Source organism: Ipomoea nil, unplaced genomic scaffold (genome assembly GCF_001879475.1).
Source record: "Ipomoea nil cultivar Tokyo-kokei standard unplaced genomic scaffold, Asagao_1.1 scaffold2805, whole genome shotgun sequence".
Lineage (NCBI taxonomy): Eukaryota > Viridiplantae > Streptophyta > Magnoliopsida > Solanales > Convolvulaceae > Ipomoea > Ipomoea nil.
This window is the reverse complement of record NW_017619233.1, coordinates 654,948-682,023: the sequence shown is the minus strand read 5'-3', so window position 1 is coordinate 682,023 and position 27,076 is coordinate 654,948. Positions and strand designations below refer to the sequence as shown.

The following is a 27,076-nucleotide window of genomic DNA, read 5'->3' as shown; positions in this document are numbered from 1 at the left end:
ATGCATATTGAATGATTGAATTGACTGTGTATTTTTCCTCCTGAAGAAGGAATATGCAAATATGTACCATTATGTGTTCGTTAAAGAATTGTTAATGGAGTTATTTATTTATTATCTCAGTCGGTATTGATGCTTTAAATGTTATTGAAACACATAGAGAGCTTGATGATATTAGCTCATGCTGAAAGACGGAGTTTTGAAATAAAAGACTTGGGAAATTCAAGTATTGTCTCGACATGAAGATCGAGCTTCTCCTTGAAGAAGTTTTATACACCAGTTAGCCTACTTTAAAAATGACTTGAAGATGTTTTATATGGATAAGTATTATTTACTTATCACACTAACGGTTGTCCAATAATCTATTGAAGTAGATAAAGGACCATTTAGTCTCGAAGATGATAATGAGGATATTTTGGGACTGGAAGTCTATTACTTCATTGCTATTGGAACACTATTATTGAACTAGAAGTTCCAAAATTGCATCAGGCCTGATATTGAATTTGCGATGAAATTGATAGCAATATTTAGTGATTTCCCCTATAATAAAAATTGGAATGGTATTTAACATATCTTCTAGCACCTTCGAGGTACAAAGATTTTGAAGTTTATGTGAGGAACCAATATGTGGTTTTGATGGGCTACTTGGGTATTGGCTCTTTTATTTGATCCCTATGATGCCAAGTCCCAAACTGGTTAGTGTCATATTTTTACCTCTAATGTCCCATATGAGGACAAATAAGATTGTATTGCACAGTTTTCAAAAAAAAAAAAAATTGTGTTGCACAGGCAAATAATAGATTTGTTAATGGGAACCTTACAAAACATATTGCACCTAAGTCTATCTACACACATGAACTCTAGAAGAGTGGTAAAATTCTTGTTAAGAAAGTTTACCCCAGTGAACAATGTTGCAGATATGTTCACTAAGTCTCTGTCTACATCCACTTTTGTGAAATATGTTCATAAAATTGGGATACGTAGGCATAGAAGATTGTTGTCTTCAGGGGGAGCGACAACCCCTAGTTGCACTAGAATGTACAATCTAGAAAGCTTTTGAAATCCTGAAGATTATGCTCTGAAAACATATGGTTGTACTCTTTTTCCCTTAGCTAAGTTTTTTCCCACATGGTTTTATTAGGCTAAGGTTTTTAATGAGGCAACCGATGTTGACGCACTTGAGTGGATAGTCCCGAAGACCCTTGTACTCTTTTCCTTAACTAATTTTTTTTTCTCACTGAGTTTTCTTAGGCTAAGGTTTTTAATGAGGCAACCGGTGCAACACATGGTTTGACATATTTCGTGTACTCTTTTTCTCGTCTAGGTTTTTCTAGCGAAGTTTTTAACGATGCATGAGTATAGTTTGATAATGGCCAAGAGGAGTGTTATAAATATTATTATTATTATTATTATTATTATTATTATTATTATTATTATTATTATTATTATTATAGCCATTATCACAAGACCTTTCATTTGCCTTATATTATTCCATTATTTATGTTATAGAAAATGAAGGGTTATATGGATGTTTATATATACATGTTCAAGGCATAATGAAGTGAGAGTTCTTGTGTTCTTAAGTTCTACATCTTGTGTTCTTACTTTTCTCTCTACTCTTTCATTCCATTTTACAATCTTGTTCATATGTATAACATAATCGACACGTTATCGTACAACCATCCCGGTAGATTGAACTAACAGAAGGCCAAATTACAACACTCCATTATTGATTCTTTTATTGTCAAATTATAGATACATAATAAAAATATATTACACAATTTACAAAGCTCAAATTAAAACCAATACGCTACATATGCACTAGTCAATCATTCATTCCAGCGTGAGCTTGTCTTCACTCCGAAGGCTGAAAGAGACGTATATTAGTATATATAGTAGCAAATCTTCAAAACCTCAACGCCAACTGCCTTTTAGGCCAGCTGTGGAAAGACTAAGTGATAATAGTTGTGGATGTGGTGTAGAGCCTTCCAAATACATAACAATTTGTCGCATGCTTGGCCTAGCTGTTGGCTCCAAGAGAGAACACAATAGTCCAAGTTTTAAAACCAACTCTGCTTCTTCCGTAACGTAATTCGGGCCTAGTTTAGGATCAATAGCCTTCAAAACTTCACCTCTACTCCACCAAGAAAATACCCATTCCATCAAAACAAAATCCTCATTTGGCGCTTTTGGCTCCATCGGCCTTCTTCCACATGCAACTTCAAGCAAGAATGCTCCAAATGCAAAAACGTCTGCACTTGTTGTGGCCTTGCCCGTTCTTATGTGCTCCGGGGCTAAATAGCCTAGAGTTCCTACTACATGTGTAGTTTGAGGATCAGTTCCATGATCATATAATCTAGCTAGCCCAAAATCTCCTAATCTCCCATTCCATTCGCTATCTAGCAACACATTACTGGCCTTTATATCTCTATGAACGACCACATGCTCCCACTCTTCATGCAGATAGAATAGTGCTGATGCCACTCCTTTGATTACTTGAAATCTTTGGCTCCAATTGAGAGTACATTTTGGTTCATCATACAAATACTTATCGAGACTTCCATTAGGCATGTATTCATAAACCAACATCAACTCTCTTTTACGCCTGCAATAACCTAGAAGTGGCACTAAATTCCTATGACAAAGTCCCCCCATACTAACCACTTCAGCAACAAATGCCCTCATTCCTTGTCTTGATTCATGAGAGACTTTCTTTACAGCAATTTCAGTCGTCTTCTTGTTAGGCAACACTCCTCTATACACTCTTCCAAAGCCCCCAATGCCTAAAAGCTCCTTGTCGCTAAATCCTTTAGTGGCAGTGTACAACTCTTTGTACTTGAACCTTTGAGGTCCATACTCAACTTCCCAGTCCTCAAGCACTTCAGCAAACTTCCTTTTTATCACGACATAATAAGTTACACCAGAAACCGTTGCTAAAACACAGACAGTTAAAATCACAGGCAAACCAATTGTCAAAAGCTTAGACTTCTTCTTGGGTACTATTCGAGGTAGCCTCGGAAGCAGAGAGATATCAAGCCCCGCGGCCATACCATTAATCTTGAAGCTCCATCCCAGAACATAGTGAATCGAGAATATAGACCCCGTTGCTGATGAAAACCCAAGATACATGGTTTGTTCTAGGATTGGAGTAAGATCATAGGACAAAGATAAAAGAGGGATTTTAGGCTTCCCGACATATAAAGGTGCTAAACTGACATTAATTTGCTTCTTTGAACCACTATACTCTACCCAAGCTTGCATTGGCTGGCCACTGATAAGAGTCAAGTTTTGAAGAAAAGGTTTGCTGCCAACATAATAACCTGCTGGTTTTGATGCTTCAGACTTCATTCGATTTACGTTTATGCCAACATGGTTATCATTGATATCATCAAACTCGCGACTCGATACAGTATCAAACTCAACTGCAAAGAGATGGTTTGTGAGATTACCATTATTGGTGCGATTGAGAAGGCCAAGGTATGGGGCAGGAAGGCCTCCTGGAAGGCCCCTGTTTGGTGCAATTGCAAAAGCCAATCCATGACCACCAGAAATAGGGTATTCAGGCACTATAGCAAACACAAAGGTAGTGGAGAAGGAGAGAGCTGAAGCATTTGGTGAGTTCTTGAATCTAACTGGATTTGGGTGAAAGGCATGACCTTTCTGTTTCGTGGTGGAATTTGTTAGCCTCAAAAGGCCGTTGGACGTTACCTCGGCTAAGCCATCTAGGCTCAGGTTTGCTGATCTGAAGCCATTGTAAGTGAATCCATTATCTTCACACCCTGCTTGCCTGCTTAAAGCATACATTATCAATATCAGAAGCTTTACAGACATGGCTAAAGATCACAACAATTTCCCTAGTTTAACTAAGTGAATTTTTATCATGTCAAGAAGCATTATTCCCTAAAGTAAAGTCACTATGGTCGTCATCAATTCACTATTGCAGGTTCTCCACTTGTCACTACGAGTCCATTAAATCAACTGTATCATTTAAAAGATTTCCATACAAGTTCTACTATAGGAATTCTCAAATTCTACTCCATTAATTATACTCCATGATGACATAGATAGGACATTTTCATTTTATGAGTTCAGAAAAAATTGTCTACATTCAAAATTTATGAGAAAGAATAAAAGTTTGAAGTAAAATTTGAGAGTACATATTTTCCTTTTCATACCCACTTGTAATTTAAAAAATCTTTATACCCACCATTCATAGAATTCTTGTAACATGGACCAAGTCCATAATATAATTTGTCCTTTTCTTGTGGAAAAGTCTAAAAGCCTTGGTTTTTACGGAGTAATATTTTGTTACACGGTGGGACAATATATATTCTGCCAACTAATCTATTTTTTTTTTTTTTTTTTTTTTTTTTTTAATAAAGTACTATTAACTCTATTACATATGTTCAATATATTTTTTCTATCAATTATAGTTTAAAGAGTCAATACCACACCACTGAACCTCGATTCTGTGAGCTTTCTTCTAACAGAGCCACAAAAGTGCCGATCCACTATTTTAATCTCCATTCTCCAATCATTATTGCATGGACCATGGTCCACACAATTGTGTGGACCATAAAATAAAAAATACATTTTTAATATATTAAATGTATATTATTCGAGGGTACATTATTTTAGTATTAAAAGTACATTATTTTATATATACTATCAAATAATGTACCTATAGTATATAAAAAATATACCCTATATTCAGGGTTCATTTAAGTTGTATGGACCATGATCCATACAATAATTTACATTTTTTTTTTTATTACAAAAGAAGGGGATACCCAAATTACTAATTGAGTCCATTGAGGCAATTCGATGATAGAAATTTAGTGGGGATCTTTTTTTTTGAAAGCTACTGACTCTATTACATTGTAAACCTACTGAAACACAAAGAACCAATAACGCCTCCAATGAGGCTCGAACTCGGCACATAGTCCTGGTAACTCCACTCTCTATCTATTTCCTCATAGTTTTCATTTATCTATAATACAATATCTTGTTTGAATAATACTCCACTCACTCCCAGCTTTTATTTCATTTTAAAATTTTAAAATTAGAATAAATCCAATTAGTTATGAACTCAAATATTTTAATTGTAGTACGTTTTATCTTAGAAAACCTAAGCTACAACGCTTCTAGCACCTTTGGAGGATGCAAATAAAGTTTTAAAAAATGAGTGTTTCGTTCAACTCGTACTAACCCTAAATCTTTTTGTTGCTTGTGCTTGTAATTTTTTTAGAAATAATCTTTTTGTAAGATTATATCATTTTTTTTTTGTGTGTGTAAACCACACATTGTGGTCCGAGTCTTTCTCTGTCTGTTTAACGGTTCAGGTCCACTTAAGATTATATCATTACAAGTCTACAACCTGAACCCAAAAAAAAAAAAAAAAAAAAACAAAAACAAAAAAACAAAACAAAAACAAGAACAAAAAAGAAAAAAAGAAAATCAAACCAAAAACCAAATTGTCCACTCGTATTGGTTACCCTACCACAACTGGTAAGATAATCAACAGCGTCGACAAATCCACGTGATTTTCTGCAGACGGATTAGCTATCAGGATTGAGACCCCATAATAATTACGGAGTATAAGAAAATAATATACTTACTATCATTTAGAGTTTTTTTGCACTTTTGGTCCCACGATTATAGTGGCACTAGCAGAATTGATCCACGACTTTTGAACCTTACAATTTTAATCCACGATTATTGATTTTTTTACAAAAATAGTCCTTCCGGTCACTTTTCCTTCAAAATTTCACCCAAAAAAAAAATCTCGATTTTTAACCGGACTAAAATTGACATTTTACTTATCTAAAAAAAAAATTTGACATTTGACTACATACTAACAATATTACTGAGCGTGCAAGCTGTGAGCTTCTCCATTTTCTCTCATCCTGCTGATGAGTTTCTCCATCTCATTCTGAGTGAAGAGCCCGGCTCGGGGAACGTCACGGTGGCTTCTCCATTTTCTCTCATCCTGCTGATGAGTTTCTCAATCTCATTCTGAGTGATGAGCCCGGATAACCCGCCCGGGGAACGTCACGGTCCGCCGCCTGTTGCAGTAATATGTAGTCCAGTAATATTGTATGTAGTCAAATGTCAATTTTTTTCTTTTAATTTTTTAGATAAGTCAAATGTCAATTTTAGCCCTGTTAAAAATGAAGAATTTTTTCTCCGGTGAAATTTTGACGGAAAAGTGGCCGGAAGGACCATTTTTGCAAAAAAAAAAACATTAGTCGTGGACTAAAATTGCAAGGTTCAAAAGTCATGAATCAATTCTGCTAGTGCCACTATAGTCGTGGGGCTAAAAGTGCAAAAAACTCTTTTCTACTCTTAATTTTTACTACCACATACAAAATCTTGATGTAAACATTTATATTAGGACATACATAAAAAAAAAAAAAAAGAGTAGATTATCAGTACTCACATATTAAAAAATAAAATTTAAGAAGTAAGATTTAGAAGTCCATATAATAGAACTTATAATTATATATGACCCCAAATAGCACAATTATATATGACCCCAAATAGCACGCTGTACTACTCAGTACTCATGTTATTGTGTTCAAAGTGATTTTTTTATTTTTCTTATCTATATATTTTTATGCTCAAGTTTAATGGGATATAGAGTGACTCTTTCAAACAGGAGGTTATATGTTTGAACCCTAATTGGAACATATTAACTCATTGTGTAACAGTATCTGTAATACTCAAGAAAAAATATGCTCAAGCTTAATGTATTGTAAGATATTATGAAAATATGCTATTGAACTAGCACGTACAACCAAGAATATGTAGAATCATCTATTCCATCCATTTAGAATGATCAATGCTTCTCCCAAAGTATAATCAAGTCTAGGGATGAGCAGAAAATTCGGACCAACTGAAAAACCGACGATTGAAAATCGAATCGCTCGAATATTTCGGTTTTCAGTTCGATTTCGATTTTTCAAGAGAAAACCAAAAAACTGAAGATTAATATAAAGAAAAAAAAAAGGCTAACCTCATCTACCCCATCTACCTTTTACAAGTCCATAGTCTATCACATTAATTTTAATCGCTTATTGAATTGCATGGCATTTATTAACCACATAATGTATAAATATAGTTCATTTATATATCACTAAATTGCTAATGATCTTGTGGTCTGTTGACACGAAGTGACTCCCCTAAAAAGGAGGACATGGGTTCAATTCCTAGTGGGGTAGTATTGACTCTTTAGTTATGAACGGATACAAAAATCCCCTAATAAAAAATATATTAACTGGCAGGTCTCTGCATTCTTTACACATTGAGTTGAATAGTATTGCGAAGAAATTCAAAATAAACCAAGACTTTGAGTAAGGCAGGTAGCTACATTTTTATTTTTTTTTTGAAATCAGGTAGCTACATTTCATTTAGTAATAACTCACTAAACAAACATTAGTGACACTGACAACATGGAATAGAAATTGTTCTTCTCCCAAAGCATTTGTGGGGAAAACGTGTTTGTTTTCTTTTATATTTCAGTCAAAGATAGGTGCGTTTGAACCAACCATTAAAATTAAGATGATAATAAAAATTAAATACATTCTTCCAAAAGGTAGGGTGCAGCTGTTCCCCTCACCCTACCCCACCCCTACCCCTATCTATATATAATCTTTGTATATATATATATATATATATAGAGTATAAGTTTTAGTATTAGTATAAAAACAGATGAATGTTAATAAGAACTGAGTTAAATTAATTGGCAAAACATATGTTTAGTTATAATGAATGTCATGGATTCAAATCTTAGCACCAGACAAAATTTCTGGATCCGTCCTTGGACATTATGAATTGATGTAAGAAATATTAATTTCAACACAAACGAACCTCGCTAGTTGAACTAGGGAAGTTGAGTTTTAGCCATGTCTGTAAAGCTTGTGATAATGGTAGTATATGCTTTAAGCTGGCATGCAGGGTGTGAAGATACTGGGTTCACTTACAATGGCTTCAGGTCAGCAGACCTGAGCCTAGATGGCTTAGCTGAGGTAACGTCCAACGGCCTTTTGAAGCTTACAAATTCCACCACGAGAAAGAAAGGGCATGCCTTTCACCCAAATCCAATTAGGTTCAAGAACTCACCAGATGGTTCAGCTATCTCCTTCTCCACTACCTTTGTGTTTGCTATAGCGCCTGAATACCCTACTTTTGGTGGCCATGGATTGGCTTTTGCAATTGCACCAAAGCGGGGCCTTCCAGGAGGTGTTGCGAGCCAATACCTTGGCCTTCTTAGTGCCACCAATAATGGTAACCTCACAAACCATCTCTTTGCTGTTGAGTTTGACACCATATCCAATCAAGAGTTTGATGATATTGATGATAACCATGTTGGGATAAACATAAACCGAATGAAGTCTGAAATATCAATGCCAGCAGGTTATTATGTTGGCAACAAACCTTTCTCTCAAAACTTGACTCTTATCAGTGGCCAGCCAATGCAAGCTTGGGTAGAGTATAGTGGTTCAAAGAAGCAAATCAATGTCAGTTTAGCACCTTTACATGTAGCCAAACCGAAAATTCCTCTTTTGTCTTTGTCCTATGATCTTACTCCAATCCTAGAACAAACCATGTATCTTGGATTTTCATCAGCCACCGGGTATGGATTCTCAATTCACTATGTTCTGGGGTGGAGCTTCAAGATACATGGCATGGCAGACGAGGGGCTTGATATCTCTCTGCTTCCGAGGCTACCTCGACTAGTCCCCAAGAAGAAGTCTAAGCTTTTGACAATTGGTTTGCCTGTGATTTTAACAGTTTCTGTTCTAGCAATGGTTTCTTGTGTAACTTATTATATCATGGTGAAAAGGAAGTTTGCAGAAGTGCTTGAAGACTGGGAAGCTGAGTATGTACCTCAGAGGTTCAAGTACAAAGATTTGTACACTGCCACTAATGGATTCAGAGAAGAGAAGCTTTTAGGCACTGGGGGCTTTGGCAGAGTGTATAGAGGAGTGTTGCCTAACAAGAAAACTGAGATTGCTGTAAAGAAAGTTTCCCATGAATCAAGACAAGGAATGAAGGCATTCATGGCAGAAGTAATTAGTATGGGGCAGCTCTGTCATAGGAATTTAGTCCCACTTCTAGGTTATTGCAGGCGTAAAGGAGAGTTGCTCTTGGTTTACGAATACATGTCTAAGGGAAGTCTTGACAAGTATTTGTATGACGACAAACCAGAATGTTGTCTCAATTGGAGCCAAAGATTTCAAGTGATCAAAGGAGTAGCATCAGCACTGTTCTATCTACATGAGGAATGGGAGCAAGTTGTGGTTCACAGAGATATAAAAGCTAGTAACGTCTTGCTAGATAGCGAATGGAATGCAAGATTAGGGGATTTTGGCTTAGCCAGATTGTATGATCATGGAACTGACCCTAAAACTACACATTTAGTCGGAACTCTTGGCTATCTTGCCCCAGAGCTCATCAAAACGAGCAAAGCCACAACAAGTACTGACGTTTTCGCTTTTGGAGCATTCTTGCTTGAAGTTGCATGTGGCAGAAGGCCGATTGAGCCAAAAGCATTAAACGAGGATCTTGTTTTGGTAGAATGGGTATTTTCTTGGTGGAGTAGAGGTGAAATTTTGCAAGTGATTGATCCTAGACTAGGCCCGAATTATGTTGCAGAAGAAGTAGAGTTGGTTTTAAAGCTTGGGCTATTGTGTTCTCTTCTGGAGCCAAAGTCCAGGCCAAGCATGCGACAAATTGTTATGTACTTAGAAGGCTCTATGGCACCACCAGAATTATCATCATTAAGTCTTTCCACGGCAGGGCTATCAGGTGGTGAGAATGGAGGTTTTGATGATTTTGTAGTGCCCCTTTCTTCCTTCGGGGAGAATACAAGCTCAAATTGGTCCTCAATTACAAACTCCATTTCTTGAGAGGAGGTTGCTGATTAGATAAATGGGCCTGCACATGTTGAAATGAGGATGAATATAAGTGCTATTACGAGGGAAACCTGCAACCACTATCAGAGAGAGTGTGAACTGGATAAACTCCACCTTGTAATTCTAGCCGGCAAAGGATCACAAGGAGGTAAACCAGTTTAAGTTGTTATTGACTGGCTCAAACCAAGAAAGCTGAGATTCAAACTCGTGACTTTATAGTTACAAGTTTGTATATATCTTTAAACATCTTGGCTGGGGTAATCCCTACCACTGCTATTTTCTCTTTTTGTATGTATTGCACTTGTGCTTGATGACATATTATGTTAGAATACTGGTTTAATAGTAATTATGGTATGTTGTTCTATCTAAACTTAAAAAGACACATCTATGCCAGAATTCTGATGATTAACAAGAACATGCCATATATGGTTGCCAAAATAACCAGGCTATATATGAATGCAAATTGGAGGCATGCATACATATATAATCAAGAATTCTCACATTATATTCATAATGAAACAAGTAAACTTTGTAGAATCTATTGAATTTAGAAAAGTCAACAACTCTGTAAACAAAATTATCAAATTGGAAGAAAAATTCAGCAGGCATTGCAATTCTCAAACATTCAATCAATACAGTAGAAAATACCCTGGTTAATTTTAAACTTCCTAAGTACCAGGCAACTACAATATACTTGGGCTAACATACTAAAACTAGAAACAATTGAAAAGAATTTCTTTAAAAAAAAAAAAAAAAAAAAAAAAAAAAAAAAAAAAAAAAAAGAAGATACCCAATGGTCATTCTTCTAGACAGAACCCACTTCACCAATTCCATCTACCTGCTTTCAGTGTTATATTCAGCAATATAAAGGAAGAATTGAGCAACACAGATAGTACCAAGCAATATCCAAAATATAGCTAAAAATGCATCCTCTCTTGCTTGTGAAGTTCTTTTTGGGGTGACGATGAAACCGTCAATCACTATTCGAGGGTAAGAGGTAAACCGCATTAGGAAGATCCTATGCAACGAGTTCAAACTTGTGACCTTCTAGTACATAAATTATATTTTACACATTTGGCCACCCTTTTAGGGCGATTGTGAACTTCTTGCCTCCATCTAAAGGGGTGAGATTGTAGAGCAAACCCAGTAAAAGGCATCAACCATACCTAATTTCTCAACATAAACTAGGAACATAGTTAATCTTATCTGTTGGGATTTTTTTATGAGTTATTTGTGGGCCCCAGCATCCACCTTATCCTCCATTATCTCACTCAATCGCAAAAAATTCTTCTCCACATCAGTTTTAAGTTTTTTCTCAGTTTTTTGTTGACCTATCATTTAACCCACTATATTTTAGTTATTTCTTTTATCTATTTTAATTATTATGGACCCATCAGTTTTCTGACATTATTTGGTTGTTTGCAGTGGGATTGTTTTTGAAATAACTCACAACCACATAAGCTATTAACCTATGAATGAGATATTTACTGTAGAAATAACTTGGCATTCACCTCTAGTGTGAATGCTACAACAATTACAGGCACCACAAGAAAGACCATTGTCATCATAATTGATGGATATATTATACCCACGACCCGACCTGGGGTAGCAACATGGACCCGGAGCACCTTGGTGGAGCCCGAGAGCAACACGGACCCGGGGGACCACGGAGGTGCCTAAGAGCAACACGGACCCGGGGGACCACGGAGGTGCCTAAGAGCAACACGGACCCGGGGGACCACAGAGGTGCCCAAGAGCAACACGGACCCGGGGGACCACGGAGGTGCCTAAGAGCAACACGGACCTGGGGGACCACGGAAGTGCCCAAGAGCAGCACGGACCCGAGGGACCACGGAGGTGCCCAAGAGCAACACGGACCCGGGGGACCACGGAGGTGCCCAAGAGCAACACGGACCCGGGGGACCACGGAGGTCGCAACGCGGATCCGGAGCACCATGGAGGTGCCCCGACCCGAGCCGACCTACGTGGAGCTCGGTCCTACCCGAGCTCGGGACCCGACCCGACCCGGTCCACCCGGGCCCGGTCAAAGCTGAGATCTAACCACCCCCGATTTAGGGGGAGGCGGTTGGGGGGTTTGCTTGTATAAAAACCCCCTCCTTGTCCTAACAAAGGGCAATTCATTCCACATTATACGATTATTACACACTTTTGTCCTACCGAATCTTTGTAATAGCCAAATACTACAGCAATTAATATAATATACGGTCCACCGCGGCCTTTACGATATCGTTCTATATTATTCGTTTATTACTTATTATATTACGTTCTTATGCGGATTTATTGATTCGGGTCCACCCCGGGTTAATTAAATCCATCAATAATAAACTTTTATCTCACTCTGTTTGTTTCAAATTCTTTCATAATTTCACTTGCACCAACTTTCTAGCGCATAATATGAACGCAATGCTTTGATGAATAGCGTCTCATGCTTCTCTGCCAAGTAGTCTGCTGCTTTGTTTAGAACTATCTTTGTCACCCTATCTTCCTTCCCCAATCTCTGACCACCAAGAAACTGAGACTTCCACCATTGATAAGTACCAATTCTTTATATTTTTATGTGTATATTTGACATTCAATTCTCATAGTTTTCTGCTAATTTGAAGTTAAATGTATACTTATTTGATTTTGTTGTGCCATTTAGATGATTTGGAGGCAATGTGTAAACTGAAAAGCCATAATTTGGCTTATTTGTGCACATCATTTATTCTCATTTTGCATGAATTATATTGTAAGGTGATTGTGATGAAAGTCACTTTCTAATGGACCGGGACTATGACCATGACTTGCAAGATGAGCTTGCGGATCCCTGGGCTCCCGCTTGTTAGTTTTTGTGTATTGATAGTATTTATTGTCAAAATATTCTTGTTTCCTTGTTCTCACAAAACTATGCTCTTTTGTATGTCTGGTTGGAAACATTTCCTAGTTTTGTTTATTTATGGTAATCACGTTGTCCATATGGAAACTGGTAGATTTTATGTATTAGGGTTTTTAGTGCTATATATATGCATGGGTGATGGCCGCTGAAGAGAGGTGGAGCATACAGAAAACATCTGGTACTGGTGCAAAAAGATCACCTAAGGGATGTGCTTCATCAATGGGACTACAAGTCTTTCCTTGAGATTTTGATTTACAGGTATTGATCAGATGGGAGTCTGAAGCAATGGGAGTTGCGTTGTTATCAAGACAGAAGGGACCATATGGCACAAGGGAGTCATGTTCACCAATTTCTAACGGTTCTCTTGAACAGTGTCAATAGAAGTCAAGGAGGTGATCGTATTGTGTAAATTTCTGTGTCATTATACTTAAACATGCTTAGTGAATTGATCTTGATTTGGGTTGGTGCCATGTGGATTCAACCACGTTAAGTATTGGTGTCATCCTATTTTTTTATTTTATTTATTGCTCATCTGCTGCGTGGTATAAATATTTAGCATAAGGACCTCAGTCCCTCAATCCTGTGTGCATGTATCAGTTAATCTTCCTTTTCACAAGTTGTGTTCACTGAGTATGAAATTACACCGCTAATGCTTCAGGCCGTGAGCATCAAGGGGAGACCAAGAGTTCGCAAACTGGATCTCGACCTTCCGATGGTCTTCCCGACTAGGAGGAGCAGTGGGACCAACTGATCTAGATTGCGGATCATTTGATTCATGTTATGGGTCACGACCGTGACCAACAGTGTGACGTCAAGGATTCGTGAGGCTACCTTGCGGATAGTTATGCCTTGCATCCGTGGCATACTGATGCAAAAACGACGTCGTTTTATTAAAAACGCTCGTCTCCTCTTAAAAAAAAATTCAAGTTCGATTCCTAGCAACAGCATTATGTTGTTCATTCATTATGGAATTTTAGTTCATAGATTATGGAATTATAGTTCATTGATTCTGGAATTATAGTTCATCGATTCTGGAATTGTAGTTCATCGGTTCTGAAATTTTAGTTCCTAGATTCTAGAATTTTAGTTCATTCATTCTGAAATTTTTAGTTCATAGATTAGATTATGGAATTATAGTTCATCGATTCTGGAATTTTAGTTCATATGTTGTTTCTGGGAATCGAACTTGAATTTTTTTTTTTTTTAAGGGGAGACACGCGTTTTTAATAAAACGACGTCGTTTTTGCATCCGTATGCACCATGCATGGTGCATACGGATGCACAGCATAATTTGCCCTACCTTGCAGGTAACGATCGCCATCCTGGCCGTGACCATAGCTGGGAGCCTGGGATGCCATAGTTGACTTTTTGCAAGAAATTAGAAACACAATCCAAACTTGTTTTCAAAATTGAAAACACACGCATGAATAGTACCATAGGTACCATCGAATCTTGCCAGTCACATTTTTTTCTTCTTTCTTCAGGACTGCATTAGAAGCTCGACGGGGTAAAAGAAGGATCTCCGCTCTGGCACCTGAGAAGTGAATTTATACTACCGAGCTTCGACCAGAGAACCTGCCAGTGCGAGGTGAACGACTTAATCCACAGAGAAGACAGCAACAATTGCGAAAGAAGGACAGTGATTCGGTCAAGGATTTCCGCGGAAGACGGTCTCCTTCTTCTGCTAGTTCGAACGCCGGTGCTGCCTCGTTGGCGGTCTCCTTGCTCTGCTAGTCTGAACGCTGTTGCTGCCTCGCCGCCGGTCTCCTTGAGTTTCTGATTTTGCACTCTGGAGGTTCACCCAAGCTTGAATCTCCAAATCTGCTATACTCTGATAATTTATTGTTGCGAAAATGGCTCAGAAGACAGAGAAAGAAGATACGGAGTTCAAGGTCGTCCGCGATACTATTGCGTTGTGCGTCAACAACTGCGACGTTACCGGCAACCCTGCCAGGCTGCCACCAATAATCTCTGCCAAAAATGCTTCAACGCCGTCTCCACGCCATCTCCACCTCTAATTTTGTTAAATTAAATTTAGTTCCACATAATGTTGAAGTATTATTTAAAACCTATATACTATGTATTTAATTTAGTAACCTATATAGTATGTATTTAATTTAGTAAGTGGAAAATGAATTTCGAAAATAAGTACGGGTAAACAAGTTTTCGATTTCAGAAAACAGAGAATAATTTTCTATTAGTAACGAGCCCAACATTTCCAAGGAATGGAACTTTCCTTCCACATAGGATTTTGAAGGGAATGTGATTCCCTTCCCTTTCTTAGGTTATGTAAGATAACCTTGGATATTTATAAATTTTGTCATTTTAATTCTAATTATTTAAAAATATATATTTTATGTTAGCTTATATATATATATATATATATATATATATATATATATATATATATATATATATATATATATATATATATATATATATATATATATATAGGGAAGGGTTCAGGTGCGGGTATTGCTTCCCGTGCGGTTGTGCGGTTAAATCTGAGCAGTTGATCAAATTTAGATCAACGACTCAAATCAATGAAAATTAAAAAAAAAACGCTTGCCAAAGCTCAGTGTGCGAATACCAGGAAGGCGAGGAGGAGACTCATTCAACTCATCAACTCTATACTTTGAATTTGGATTTCTCCTTTTATCTTGCTTAGGAGTAGCGCAGCTTTGCTGGAGGGTTTTGCCAAAGCCCAGGGCAAGTCGGAGGCTTGGTGCACCTTAAGTGTTAGATCTTAATCACAAACTCACGCACTTTAAGTACAAAACTCACACACATTAAGCACAACCTCACGCACATTAAGTACAAAACCCACGCACTTTAAATATTAACTCACAGACTTTAAGTTTCAACAACCAAGTACAAAACTCACGCACATTAAGTACAAAACCCACGCACATTAAGCACAAACATCACGCACATTAAGCACAAAACTCACGCACTTTAAGTATTCACTCACAGACTTTAACTTTTAACAACTATTCACGTTAAGCACATCCCCACGCACATTAATCACAAACCTCACGCACATTAAGCACAAAACACACGTACATTAAGCACAAAACTCACGCACATTAATCACAGATCCGCTCACCTTAATTTTGACCTAGATGCAAAAATTACAAAATTGTCACCGAGTTTCTTTTTAAAACTTTGATAATCCTGGACGTTGATTAAAGCGAGATGGATGGCTCAGATTAAACCGCACAACCGCACCTGAAGCCCTCACCCGCACGAGAACCTAAATCTATATATATATATATGGAAGGGTTCAGGTACGGGTGATGCTTCTCGTGCGGTTGACTCACCTTAAGCATTAACATGACGCACATTAAACATTAACATGGTGCACCTTAAGCATTAACATGGCGCACCTTAAGTACACATTCAACCCATGCACCTTGAGCACACAAACAAAGTACCTTAAGAACACAAACCACTCACCTTAAGTACACAAACCACGCACCTTAAGCACACAACAAAGCACCTTAAGAACACAAATCACGCACCTAAGGTTTTAAAATGCATCACCTTAAGTTTCACACAACTGACGCACCTTAAGCATACAAATCACGCACCTAATTAAGAAGGAAAATAACGCATCTTAAAAAGAAAAATCACGCACCTTAAATTTCAACAACTACTCACATTAAGCACAGAACTCACACATCTTAAACACGGAACTCACGCACATTAAGCACAAAACACACACACCTTAAACACAAAATCCGCGCACCTTAAGTTTCAACAACTACTCACATTAAGCACACGACCCATGCACCTTAAGCATAAAATCCGCGCACATTAAGCACAAAATCCACGCATCTTAAATTTGACCTAGATTCAAAAATTATCAAATTGCCACTGCATTTTTTTTTTTTTTTAAATTTTGGTAATCTTGGACGTTGATTTAAGCAAGATCAAAGGCTCAGATTTAACCACACAATCGCACCTAGGCATACCAACCGCATCAGAACCTAATTATATATATATATATATATATATATATATATATATATATATATATATATATATATATATATATATATATATATATTTGTAATTATATTTTTTTTTATTACGTTATGTTAGCATATAAAATAATTTTATTTCTCAAGTTCAAGATTTTATTTAATATTTTAAAATCATGCAATTATATATGTTACCATTATTTTATTTATTTATTTTAATTTTTAAATTTATTAAAATAGATAAAAATATGTTAAAGGATATTATTTGTGTGTGTGTGAGATAATCCTAAACCAAACATGATTATATTACATACCTCAACTTTAATTAAACATAGAAATTTAACATTCCCAGCAATCTAACATTTCTTAAGATAATCTAACATTCCATTTTTAGGTCCTCTTTAGGTTTTTCTTGAGATAAAACATCTCCACAACATTTCCTTTTGTAATCAATCCACATTTGATGAAAAATTAAAAATCATTTCAACTTGTAATCAACTGCAACTGTAATTTCCATAGTTCATCTTTCATTGTTCTTGCTCAAAGCTAAGTATTTCTTACCTTTTTTTTTTTTTTTTTTTTTTTTTTTTTTTTTTTTTTTTTTGCATTTTCTTTCTTTCCATTGTTCTTGCATTGTCTTTAATTTCAATTTCAAATAGGAGTAGCTAGATTCATTTAGGGAATTGGATTAAGCTCTTTTGTTATGGATGCTATGTGATTTGAATTGTAACGCTAGATAGTGTAATAATGACTCAATGATGGTTCTAACCGTGACTTGTGAGCTTGGTGATTTATGTTGACTCTTGTATGATTGTGGCCAGATTATGCAAAAGGTACTTGGATAAGGTGTTGCCCTATGAGAATTGAATAACACCATAGTCACACGTCTCACTAGTCCAATTCTGCTTTGAGAAAAAGGGAGTTAGTTGGAAGGAAACGTGAATGTCATGTGTTTGATAAATTGCTTCAATTGGTTTGAGTCACAATGAGAGTGTGGCTTAACTCTAATTGAGAGTCCAATGTCAATGAGAGTGGCATTGACATTTAGTAGTGTCTTTCTAGTTCCTTTGTTGAAGCATTATATGGTATACTCAACATGTATAGGTTTTGGCATCAGCAAAAAGGGAGAAATTGTTATGAACAACTTGTATTAGATTTTGATGATACCAAACTTAGGAGTTTAGACCTCCTAATCTTTTTATTTCTTAGACTTAGGATAAGCCTACTCAACATTCGAATCTTAAGCGAATGGTTAACCGAGTAGATAAATTGTACTCAACTGAATGTACACTCGAGGAGGTCAAATCTCAATACCGAGGAGTTACCCGAGGGGTTAACTCTCAGACGAAACAAAGATAACGAGTTGAGATTTAACCTGACGGGTTGTCTCTCAACGACTCGTAACCGAAGTGTAATTAGAGACGAATGACTGAAGACAGAAGATTCGAAGATGAAGACGAAGATCGAGAGGGGTTAAAGACCTTGGAAGGGTCTACATCTTGTGTATTATCAATACCGAGTGATAAAGAAAGATCATTCGAGGAGTTACGGGATGATTAGTAAAGTCAACCATCGTATCCAATAGGAAACAAGGTTTGGGGTGTTAACTTAGTTAACAACTCGATAGACTGCCAGAAACATTCTCTGAGTGTAAATAGTCCGAAAACTTAAAAAGTGAGTGAATATGTCCCAAGGCAAAGTGAGTCCTAGGTATATATCCCAATGTCGATTCTCCATTTAATGCCTGTCTTTTTGTATAGAACAAAAAGCAAATGCTCAATGCATTTTAAGGATTTAACGGGTGAAAAATTTGACAGCTCACCTACCTCTGGATTACTGCCGGTCTCTATCCGCTGGTCCATAGGCTTTTTGAAATTTAGTTTTCCCTCCAACGGAACTATTCTTTACGCCTATAAATACCCTCTTCACTCACTAAAGAATGTGCTGGTTATTCTAATATTTTAAGTGCGAGAACATTTTTGATATTCAAGTTCTAGCGACGAGTGTTGAGAAAAGAGAGAGACAAACGCTTAAAGTTTACATCCAGTTTCAAGGACGTCTTGAGCTGCTTCAAGCGCGAAGATCCAATTCATCCAAGTCAAGACATCCAGTTGGAGAAGAAGAAGTTTGTTTCTTCAACCATTTGTAAACTCTACTCGGGGAAGTAGAAAGATGCGGAGTAAACTCTGTAGGAGTTGAAAAACCTGGTGTAATAGTTCATTGTCGGCTTTATGTTCAAGGGATGATCTGTTGGTGGTTTTTATACTAAGGGGATTTAGTGCAAACCTTCACGCATTGTGAAGAAGAGTGAAGTAGGTTTATAAACAGCTGAACCACTATAAAAATTATCTCTCTTTCTTTTTACTTTACCGATGTTATATCTTGCATATCATCAAACCAGTCTAATATTTTACCAAGAAAACAAACGTGCAAAAGAATTGAAAATGATTACAAATAATTTTCTGTTGTACTCCTGTACATAAAACTCTGAACTTGTGCTTAAGGTTATCACTTGGGTAAACTTGACTACTTGCGAAGAAATTTTCAAAACCTAAGTGTCTATTCACACCCCACCCCCCCCCCCACCCCCCTAGACTCACTCCCAAACCTTAGACCAACACATATTTTGGGCCTAGAGCCCTATAAGAAATAATAATTCTAGACTGCCTCATATTAGTTAATGTTACATTGGGAATAATAAACCCTAGTCCTACTACATTATGATTAATGAACTCAATCCTTACTACATTATAAATAATGAATAACGGTCAAATAGATCATTGAACTGCACACAAAAATGCAATTATGCCACTAAACTCAAAAAAGCTACAATTGAGTCCCTAAACTAACCTATTTCAAGCAATTTGTCCAATTTACATGTTTTCTCCCTTTCTAACAAGTCACCTAATTTAAAATATATTTTTAAAATAATTTTTTAAAAAATATTAATTAAAATAAACTAAAATTATTTTTTTTTTAAAAAAAAAAAAAAAAAAAAAAAAACCTCGTCTCCTGCCGGAGACGAAGAACGTATTTTCCCCACCTTCGGCTCGAGTCAAACCTTGAGACTGAGGAGGTGCAGGTCTTGCTCTAAAATCTTGTCTTTGCCTCTTGAAACTGTGAGATCCACTTCCTTCACTTCTCTTCTTGGCAAACTCAATGGATCCACTTTGAAGCTGTTACACTCGGTACAGGTCTACTATGCTCAGATAGGCCTTATTAAGTGTCCTAGGCTTGCTCACAGTCAAAACTTTCCGGGCTTCGTAGTTGAGTCCCGCCACAAACTTCTCCACATTAGCCAACTCGGTGGGAACCAACATCCGTGCAAAGCGGGCCAACTCGAGGAAGCGTTTGTGGTATTCCACCACAGTCGACTATCCTTGTTGGAGATGCAAGAACTCTTCGTACATGGTTGCTCTAACGTGTAACAAGTAGAACCTCTCTCTTAACTTATCCTTCAAAGCCGACCAGTCAAACCCTGGCTCTTCTTGACACGTTGGGCCTTCATGCACCCACCAGAGGTCGGCCTCGTGGCTAAAGTAGAACAAAGCCAAATCGACGAGGCGATCATCCGGACAACCCACAACAGCTAAAATCTTGTCCAAGGACCTGATCCACTCCTCAAGCAGGACAGGGTCCTCTTCTCCAGCAAAGACGGGGGGCCTAAGCCTCGAAACTAAGCGGTCTACGTCCCGATTTCCGGCAGGCGGTGACGGAGGAGGGTTGTTGTTGTGCAAGAGGGAATCGCTCAACATCTGCATTGTCTGGGTCAGATGCTGCAGGTTCTGAGCCAGCTGCTCATTTGTCGGCGTCTCTGGAGTACGGGCACGATGACGAGGCAGAGCAATAGCAAGATTTTACAGAAACAACACGGTTACGGCAAGACACAAAGAAGCTGCGCACCCTTACCCGACGCTAAAACTAAACAAGAACAATAGGATAAACACACAAGCGATAAACAAACTCACAGCTCACCACGCGTCCTAATAAACTTAAGTCCTAACACTTAGGCACTTAGAGGTCAACGTAGAGTCTTAATTCATACTTAGCTTCTTAAAGTCAAACTCTTAACATCCTAGGCTCTGATACCAACTGTAACACCCCCGATTTTATCACAATTTTTAAAACTTAAATTCAAAGATAAAGACTAATCATCAAGCAGTCAAAAGCGGAAGCTAATTAAAATCGAAAAGCGTTATGCCACACCCATAAACCATGGGTGCACAGGCTAAGTCTACAACTATCCATCAAAACGTTATCATGTCTAAGGCACACAGACCATGTCTAACCAAGGCTCACAGGCCCAAGACAAAGCAACTAAAGAGGGAACTACACTAGCTACCACAACGACTAGCGCGCTCGCCATCTACTCAAGACCTGTAAAACATATGGATAACAACCGGTCAGCGAATAATGCTGGTAACCCATCAATACGCGTTAAATAGCATAGTATAGATAGATATAAGCAAAGTCATTTGGAACTGAGGAATACAGTATATATCATTTTAAAACCAAGGAAGGAAGTCAACAACAAAGACTCATCACACTCCCAATAAGAACGAGGATCATCAACCTCACAACAACAATAAGATCACAAACCTCATAGACAACACAACTCGGGATGCAACCTACCATTCACAAGGTAGAGTACATCAAGACATGCATAAGCAAGGAAGTACAACAAGTCACATAATGACACATTCATGTTTCACATTTCATAGTTACAACATTATGCCCGGTTCCAACCTATGGCTACCCCCGGCCTTATACCAGTTCCAACTTTTACCTCCTAGTGCACCCCTGTACTTCTGAGTCCAACCTTATTCCACTTCGGACCGTTGTCCCCTACCAATCAGAACTGTATTACCACTGATCTCAAGTACACGAGGGTACTGTAAAGTCACAATATTACCACCGATCTCATGAGCAAAGCTAATATTACCACCAATCTCAATCATAATCACACACAGTCATCATCATCATCAAGAAGATTGAGGCTCATCAATAGCCCAATCGAGTATCAACAAAAAGGTACAACGACTTGCACAAGACCACATCATAAGGATCAATCAAGAGATCACAACAAAGACATGAGACAATACTCAACAACAAAGGATACATCCAACATCAAATGATTGTCAACACAAGTTGCCAACCCCAATAAGAAGGAACAAACCACACATACTAGTATAACAACATCAAACTAGCATGCTCAACAAGCGGGTAAACTGAAATGGTCCAAACGAACCTTCAAGACTCACATTAGCCCAATGAATCACAAGGTTGGACCCTTAGCACGATTCAAGACACCAAATCCTAACATGGATTCCTAACACACCGTTCTAGACATACGAAACATCAAGAAGACTCACAAATAGCTCAATCATTCAACAACGGGAGGCCAAAACATCAAATACCAAGAAGAAAGGATCACGAGGAACAAATCCTCGCAATCCACCAATACGTTCCCCGCGGGTGGGGCCACGGGTAAGCCCCCACCGTGGGCCTGCCCGCGGGGTACAATGCCCACAAGCCACGTTCTCCGCGAGTGGGGTGGCGGGTAGGCCACTTCCCGTCGTTCCGCCCGCGGGGTACACCTCGTGTACACCAATTTTCCCTTCGGGGAAATTCATCATCAATGTCAAGTTCAAGTCCAAAACACCCAAAATCTCACCCACAACAAAGATATGACTTGAACCCAAGAAATAACCAAGCAATGGCATACAAGAAACCTAAAAACAAGCTCTAAACATGCATCATTACAAGATCATGCATCAAATCTCACAAATCACACCAAAAACATCTAATAGAAGCCAATAATCATCATTTAAGTAAGAAAATAGGTTTTGTATAGCATGAGTTACCTTTGTAGCCTAACAGCTTCTCCTTTTCACCCTCTTAAGCTTCTTCCTAGAGCTCTTCTTCCTCACCAACTTCTTACACAAGCCAAAACACAAGAAAGATTCTAACTTTAGATAAAGACACCCAAAAGATGGCTAAAAACACCAAAAAGCTAAGAACCGTACCATTTCCTATGCTCAAGAAGAAGAAAGTAGGAATCTTGATGGAGATCTTGCAAGGCTAGGAGGTTCACCTTCTTGCTTGAAGAATAAGCTAGGTTATTTTAGAGAGGCTAGAGTGTTTGAGACTTAGGCTTGAATGATGAACGAATGAAATGAAATGTCTTGCTATGGTAGCTTAAACAATAATTTATGGGTGAAAAGTCACTTTTATCCTTACTAAGGTTGGAAAGACAATGGGGTAAGGGTACAACTCATGAAGCACGAGGTACATTCACTAGATTTAAGTGACTAGTCAAAATCTAGTCCCTCGACTATTAAATTTCAGGATTTTTAGAAATGGATTAGCAAAGAAAGTTTGGATTAATTCTTCAATTAATCCTCAATTAGTATTTAGATTTACGGGGTGTCACACTCTTCGTCTCCGGCCATGGAGACGAAGAAGGGATCTTTGTCGCCGGAGACGAAGTTTTTTTTTTTAAAAAAAATAATAATTTTAGTTTATTTTAATTAATTTTTTAAAAAATTATTTTTTAAATTGGGTGACCTGTTAGAAAGGGGGAAAACTTGTAAATTAGACAAATTATTTGAAATGGGTTAGTTTATGGACTTAATTGTAGCTTTTTTTTGCCTAATTGCATTATTGTATGCGGTTCGATGGCCTATTTAACATTTATTCCTATAAATAATAAGCTCTATCCTATCAAATTATGAATAGACCCAAATTGTCCATTACTTCTTGGACTTCCTTGATCCGGTTATTTTTTTGGGCTGGACCATGTGGCCCAAGCCCAATAATATACCATCCATCAATATTAACAATCGTTATACCCTACACCACGGCGCGCGTAGGAAGTTGCTGTGATTATGTATATTTGTTCATACAATTATGTATATTTGTTCATACAATTATGTACATTTTTTATTCAATTATGTACATTCTTTTTATACAATTATGTACATCCGAATCAGAAAAATTTTGTGTATTATGTTAAGAGTTGATGTGTATTATGTTAAAAGTTTATGTTTATTATGTATTATGTTAGATTATGTGTATTATCTTTTAAAAAAGAGTATGTATATTTTGTTATATAATTATGTACATTCATGTACACAATTATGTGTATTCTAGTATAACATGATGTACATTTTTGAACATGGGTTTTTTTTAAAGAAAAATTAACTGCCAAACACTGGGGCGGAAAATTTCAAAAAATAAAAATAAAAATTAAAACGACGTCGTTTTGCATATGGGCGCACAATGCAACGCGCGCCGTGGTACAGAATATAAATTGCCCAATATTAACTAGTATTTTCTATGCGCGATGAGCACAAATAAATGTCAAATATTAGTACTCAATTTTAAAACCGTAGTTATCTTTGATTTTTCTATATTAAAAAAAAAAAAAAAAAAAGAAGAAGAAGTAATAGCATATAAATTTTAAAAAGTCATAAAAATCATAGTTTTATACTACATATTATATTAAAAAGTATATTTGATAATTTGAGTTATAATTATGGTATGATTAATTTTTTCATTTTATATTCCCAGATCAGGCACGTCATTAGGCATCTCACGAGTGTGATAGGCCTCGTGAAGGAAATGATTCACTCTTTGAAGTCTCCTCTCACGAGCATGACACCAATGTGATAACAGAGTTTGCATTCTAAAGTTGGTCTCATAAAGCTTTGAACATGTGTTATCCGGCTTTCATCCTATTTTGTCCAATTTGAGTCCAAGTTATTCTTGATTTAGCCTGATTTACCTTCAAAACGTGATATGTTCACATAATTGATCAGTTTAAACAATATCAAAGCAATTTTTATCCAAAACTGACCAAAATATGCATCCTAAATAAACACAATTGAACACCTATCACAACTCTTTTGTATGCTACAGGCAAGTGATAATGAACTTGCTGACATTTCAAGAAATTAAAGATCGATCTCTTGCAAAACTCACATTAATTAATGTATCTAGCAGCTAGGCTTGTGCATTTGCCTTGAAAGATATTCAGTTAGCCACGGCTACAGCAGTTAGATTGCTCCAGGTTTGCACATATTAAAGGCTATTTTGTAGAGGTACCTTTTTTTTTTTTTTTTTTTTTTTTTTTTAATGTAGGCTCGCATGAAATATTTGCTATTATCAACTTATGTTTTCCCTTTTATGAATAATAACAATAATAGTATGTAATATATAAGAAGAGCAGCAGATTGGAGATGAAAGGAGGAAGAGATGGACTTTGGTATATTATTTATTCGTATATGTTAGGATGATTTACAAAAGGGGGAGATGGGTATTTATAGCATCAGACTGTTTAAACAAATATTATATGTTGCCTAGAGTTTACAGATGTTGAGATTAGCCTAGCTGGTAGATTAGGCACTGTTGTAATTTTGCCACCCCTACAGGTCCTGTGTTCGACTCTAACTTGTAGCTTTTCTTGGAACCTGTATTATCCCTTTTCCTAGTCAACAATTGCGGCAAGTATATATCATTTAATTCTTGTTTATCATTGTTGAGTTGGTAGCTTAGTGGAAAGAGACTTTAGCTTCTTTCTAGAAGATCTTGAGTTTGAGTCACATCTACATCTATTGTTTTGTTTCATACCACCTCCCTTGGATGTCCAAAGGATAAACATTTATTGTCTCGTTAAAAACCTTACCAAAGAAAAACTCAATGGAAAAAAATTTTGATGAAGGAAAAAAGAGTACAATAATTTGCTCCCCTAGAAAACGATAACACTGAAGAAGTGTGTTATATTCCATCTCCTCACTTTTTATTCCATCTCCCATGATGTATCATTCCTTCAACTGGGCAATACATATTGTAATGTCTTCATACCCATGTCTCGTTAAAAACCTCGCTAGAAAAACCGTGTGGGAAAAACCTAGTCAAGGGAAAAAGAGTACATGATATATGTTCAATTATGTGTTGCACCGGTTGCCTCATTAAAAACCTTAGACTAAGAAAACCCGGTGGAAAAAAACTTAGCTAAGGGAAAAAGAGTACAACCGTAAAACCACTATAAACTTTATGGCATAATATTCATGATTCATCATACTCCCCTTGAATATAACATTCTTCAAATCCCTTATATTAAACTTTCAAAATATAGAGAGGGATTTTGTGAACAAACATGTTCATCTATCAATGGGGTGAATATATTTTATAATAATCTCGTGACTTTTCTGGAGTTCACGTGGGTATCATATTGACATCATAATGTCTAGTAAAAAATAAGATACACATTTACTATTAGTGCAACACAATCTTTTATTGTCCTTTTATAGAACAATGTGGGATAGGTATTGTGAACACAAAAAATTGAATAAGATATAGTAATATTCAAAATTCTGGTTACAGTAGTATAAATCAATGCGGTGTGGGTACAAGTCTCTGGATGGTCATCTGATTCTTCAATTTGATGCCTTGAACACTCCACCATTGAAGGGCCTCCGGGTTTCAAGTGGCTTGATCTTCAAAGAAGGGCTGGATCAACATGCATCAAGATATGGAGGAGAATGGACTTTTACTTTCAAGATCACATTTTTATTGTGATCTCTGAATAAACTTCAGAATTCTTTCTATGATTTTTCCTAGGACTTTGTGATTACATAGAAATGAGAGCTCCAATTTATAGTTGTAGGATAGAAGAGTTTTGATAGGTTCAAACTCTTTTGATATTATCTAATTAACAAATTAGATAATATCTATATTATCCAAAATATTTCAAATATACTAATAATATTGATAAATAATCAATATTTATCAAAATTTAAGTATCAACAGTACAATTCAAGAAAGGGTTACTAATGAACTCATTGATTATCTCAGTCAATATTGATGGTGTAAACATCAATGAAATACACAAAGAGCTTAATGATGTTAGCTCATATCTAAAGATAGGGATATTGAAATGAAAAGCTTGAAAAAGTCAAGTGTTATCTCGACTTAATGATCGAGTATTTCTTTAATGGAACTGTATACTCCAGTTAGCCAATGTATGATTTTGATTGGCCATTATTATTGTATCCCCATGAAGGCCAAGTACCAAAACTGGTTGTATTATACCTGTTGACACTTAAATTTTGATAAATATTGATTATTTATCACTATTAGTATATTTGAATTTATGTATGGATAATATTGATATTATCTAATTTGTTAATTAGATAATATCAAAAGAGTTTGAGTTTATCAAAATTCTTCTATCCTACAGCTATAAATAGGACCTATTATTTCTATGTAAACACAAACTC

General features: G+C 36.8%; 2 protein-coding genes and 1 long non-coding RNA gene across 3 annotated transcripts; 2 read left to right on the top strand and 1 right to left on the bottom strand.

The window, feature by feature from the left end:
* Nucleotides 1-58: 58 nt before the first annotated feature.
* On the top strand, nucleotides 59-26,818 carry LOC109158300. The gene is made up of 3 exons (XR_002050356.1): nucleotides 59-79; nucleotides 1,033-1,035; nucleotides 26,618-26,818. It is a non-coding gene; the product is annotated as an uncharacterized LOC109158300 (long non-coding RNA).
* LOC109158297 (L-type lectin-domain containing receptor kinase IV.1-like) lies at nucleotides 1,718-3,828 on the bottom strand. The gene has a single exon (XM_019306217.1). The coding sequence runs from the start codon at nucleotides 3,826-3,828 to the stop codon at nucleotides 1,912-1,914; it is 1,917 nt and encodes a 638-aa protein (XP_019161762.1). The 3' UTR covers nucleotides 1,718-1,911.
* On the top strand, nucleotides 7,902-10,276 carry LOC109158296 (L-type lectin-domain containing receptor kinase IV.1-like). The gene has a single exon (XM_019306216.1). It carries the CDS (start codon nucleotides 7,902-7,904, stop codon nucleotides 9,906-9,908), a length of 2,007 nt encoding a protein of 668 aa, XP_019161761.1. The 3' UTR covers nucleotides 9,909-10,276.
* Nucleotides 26,819-27,076: the final 258 nt, after the last annotated feature.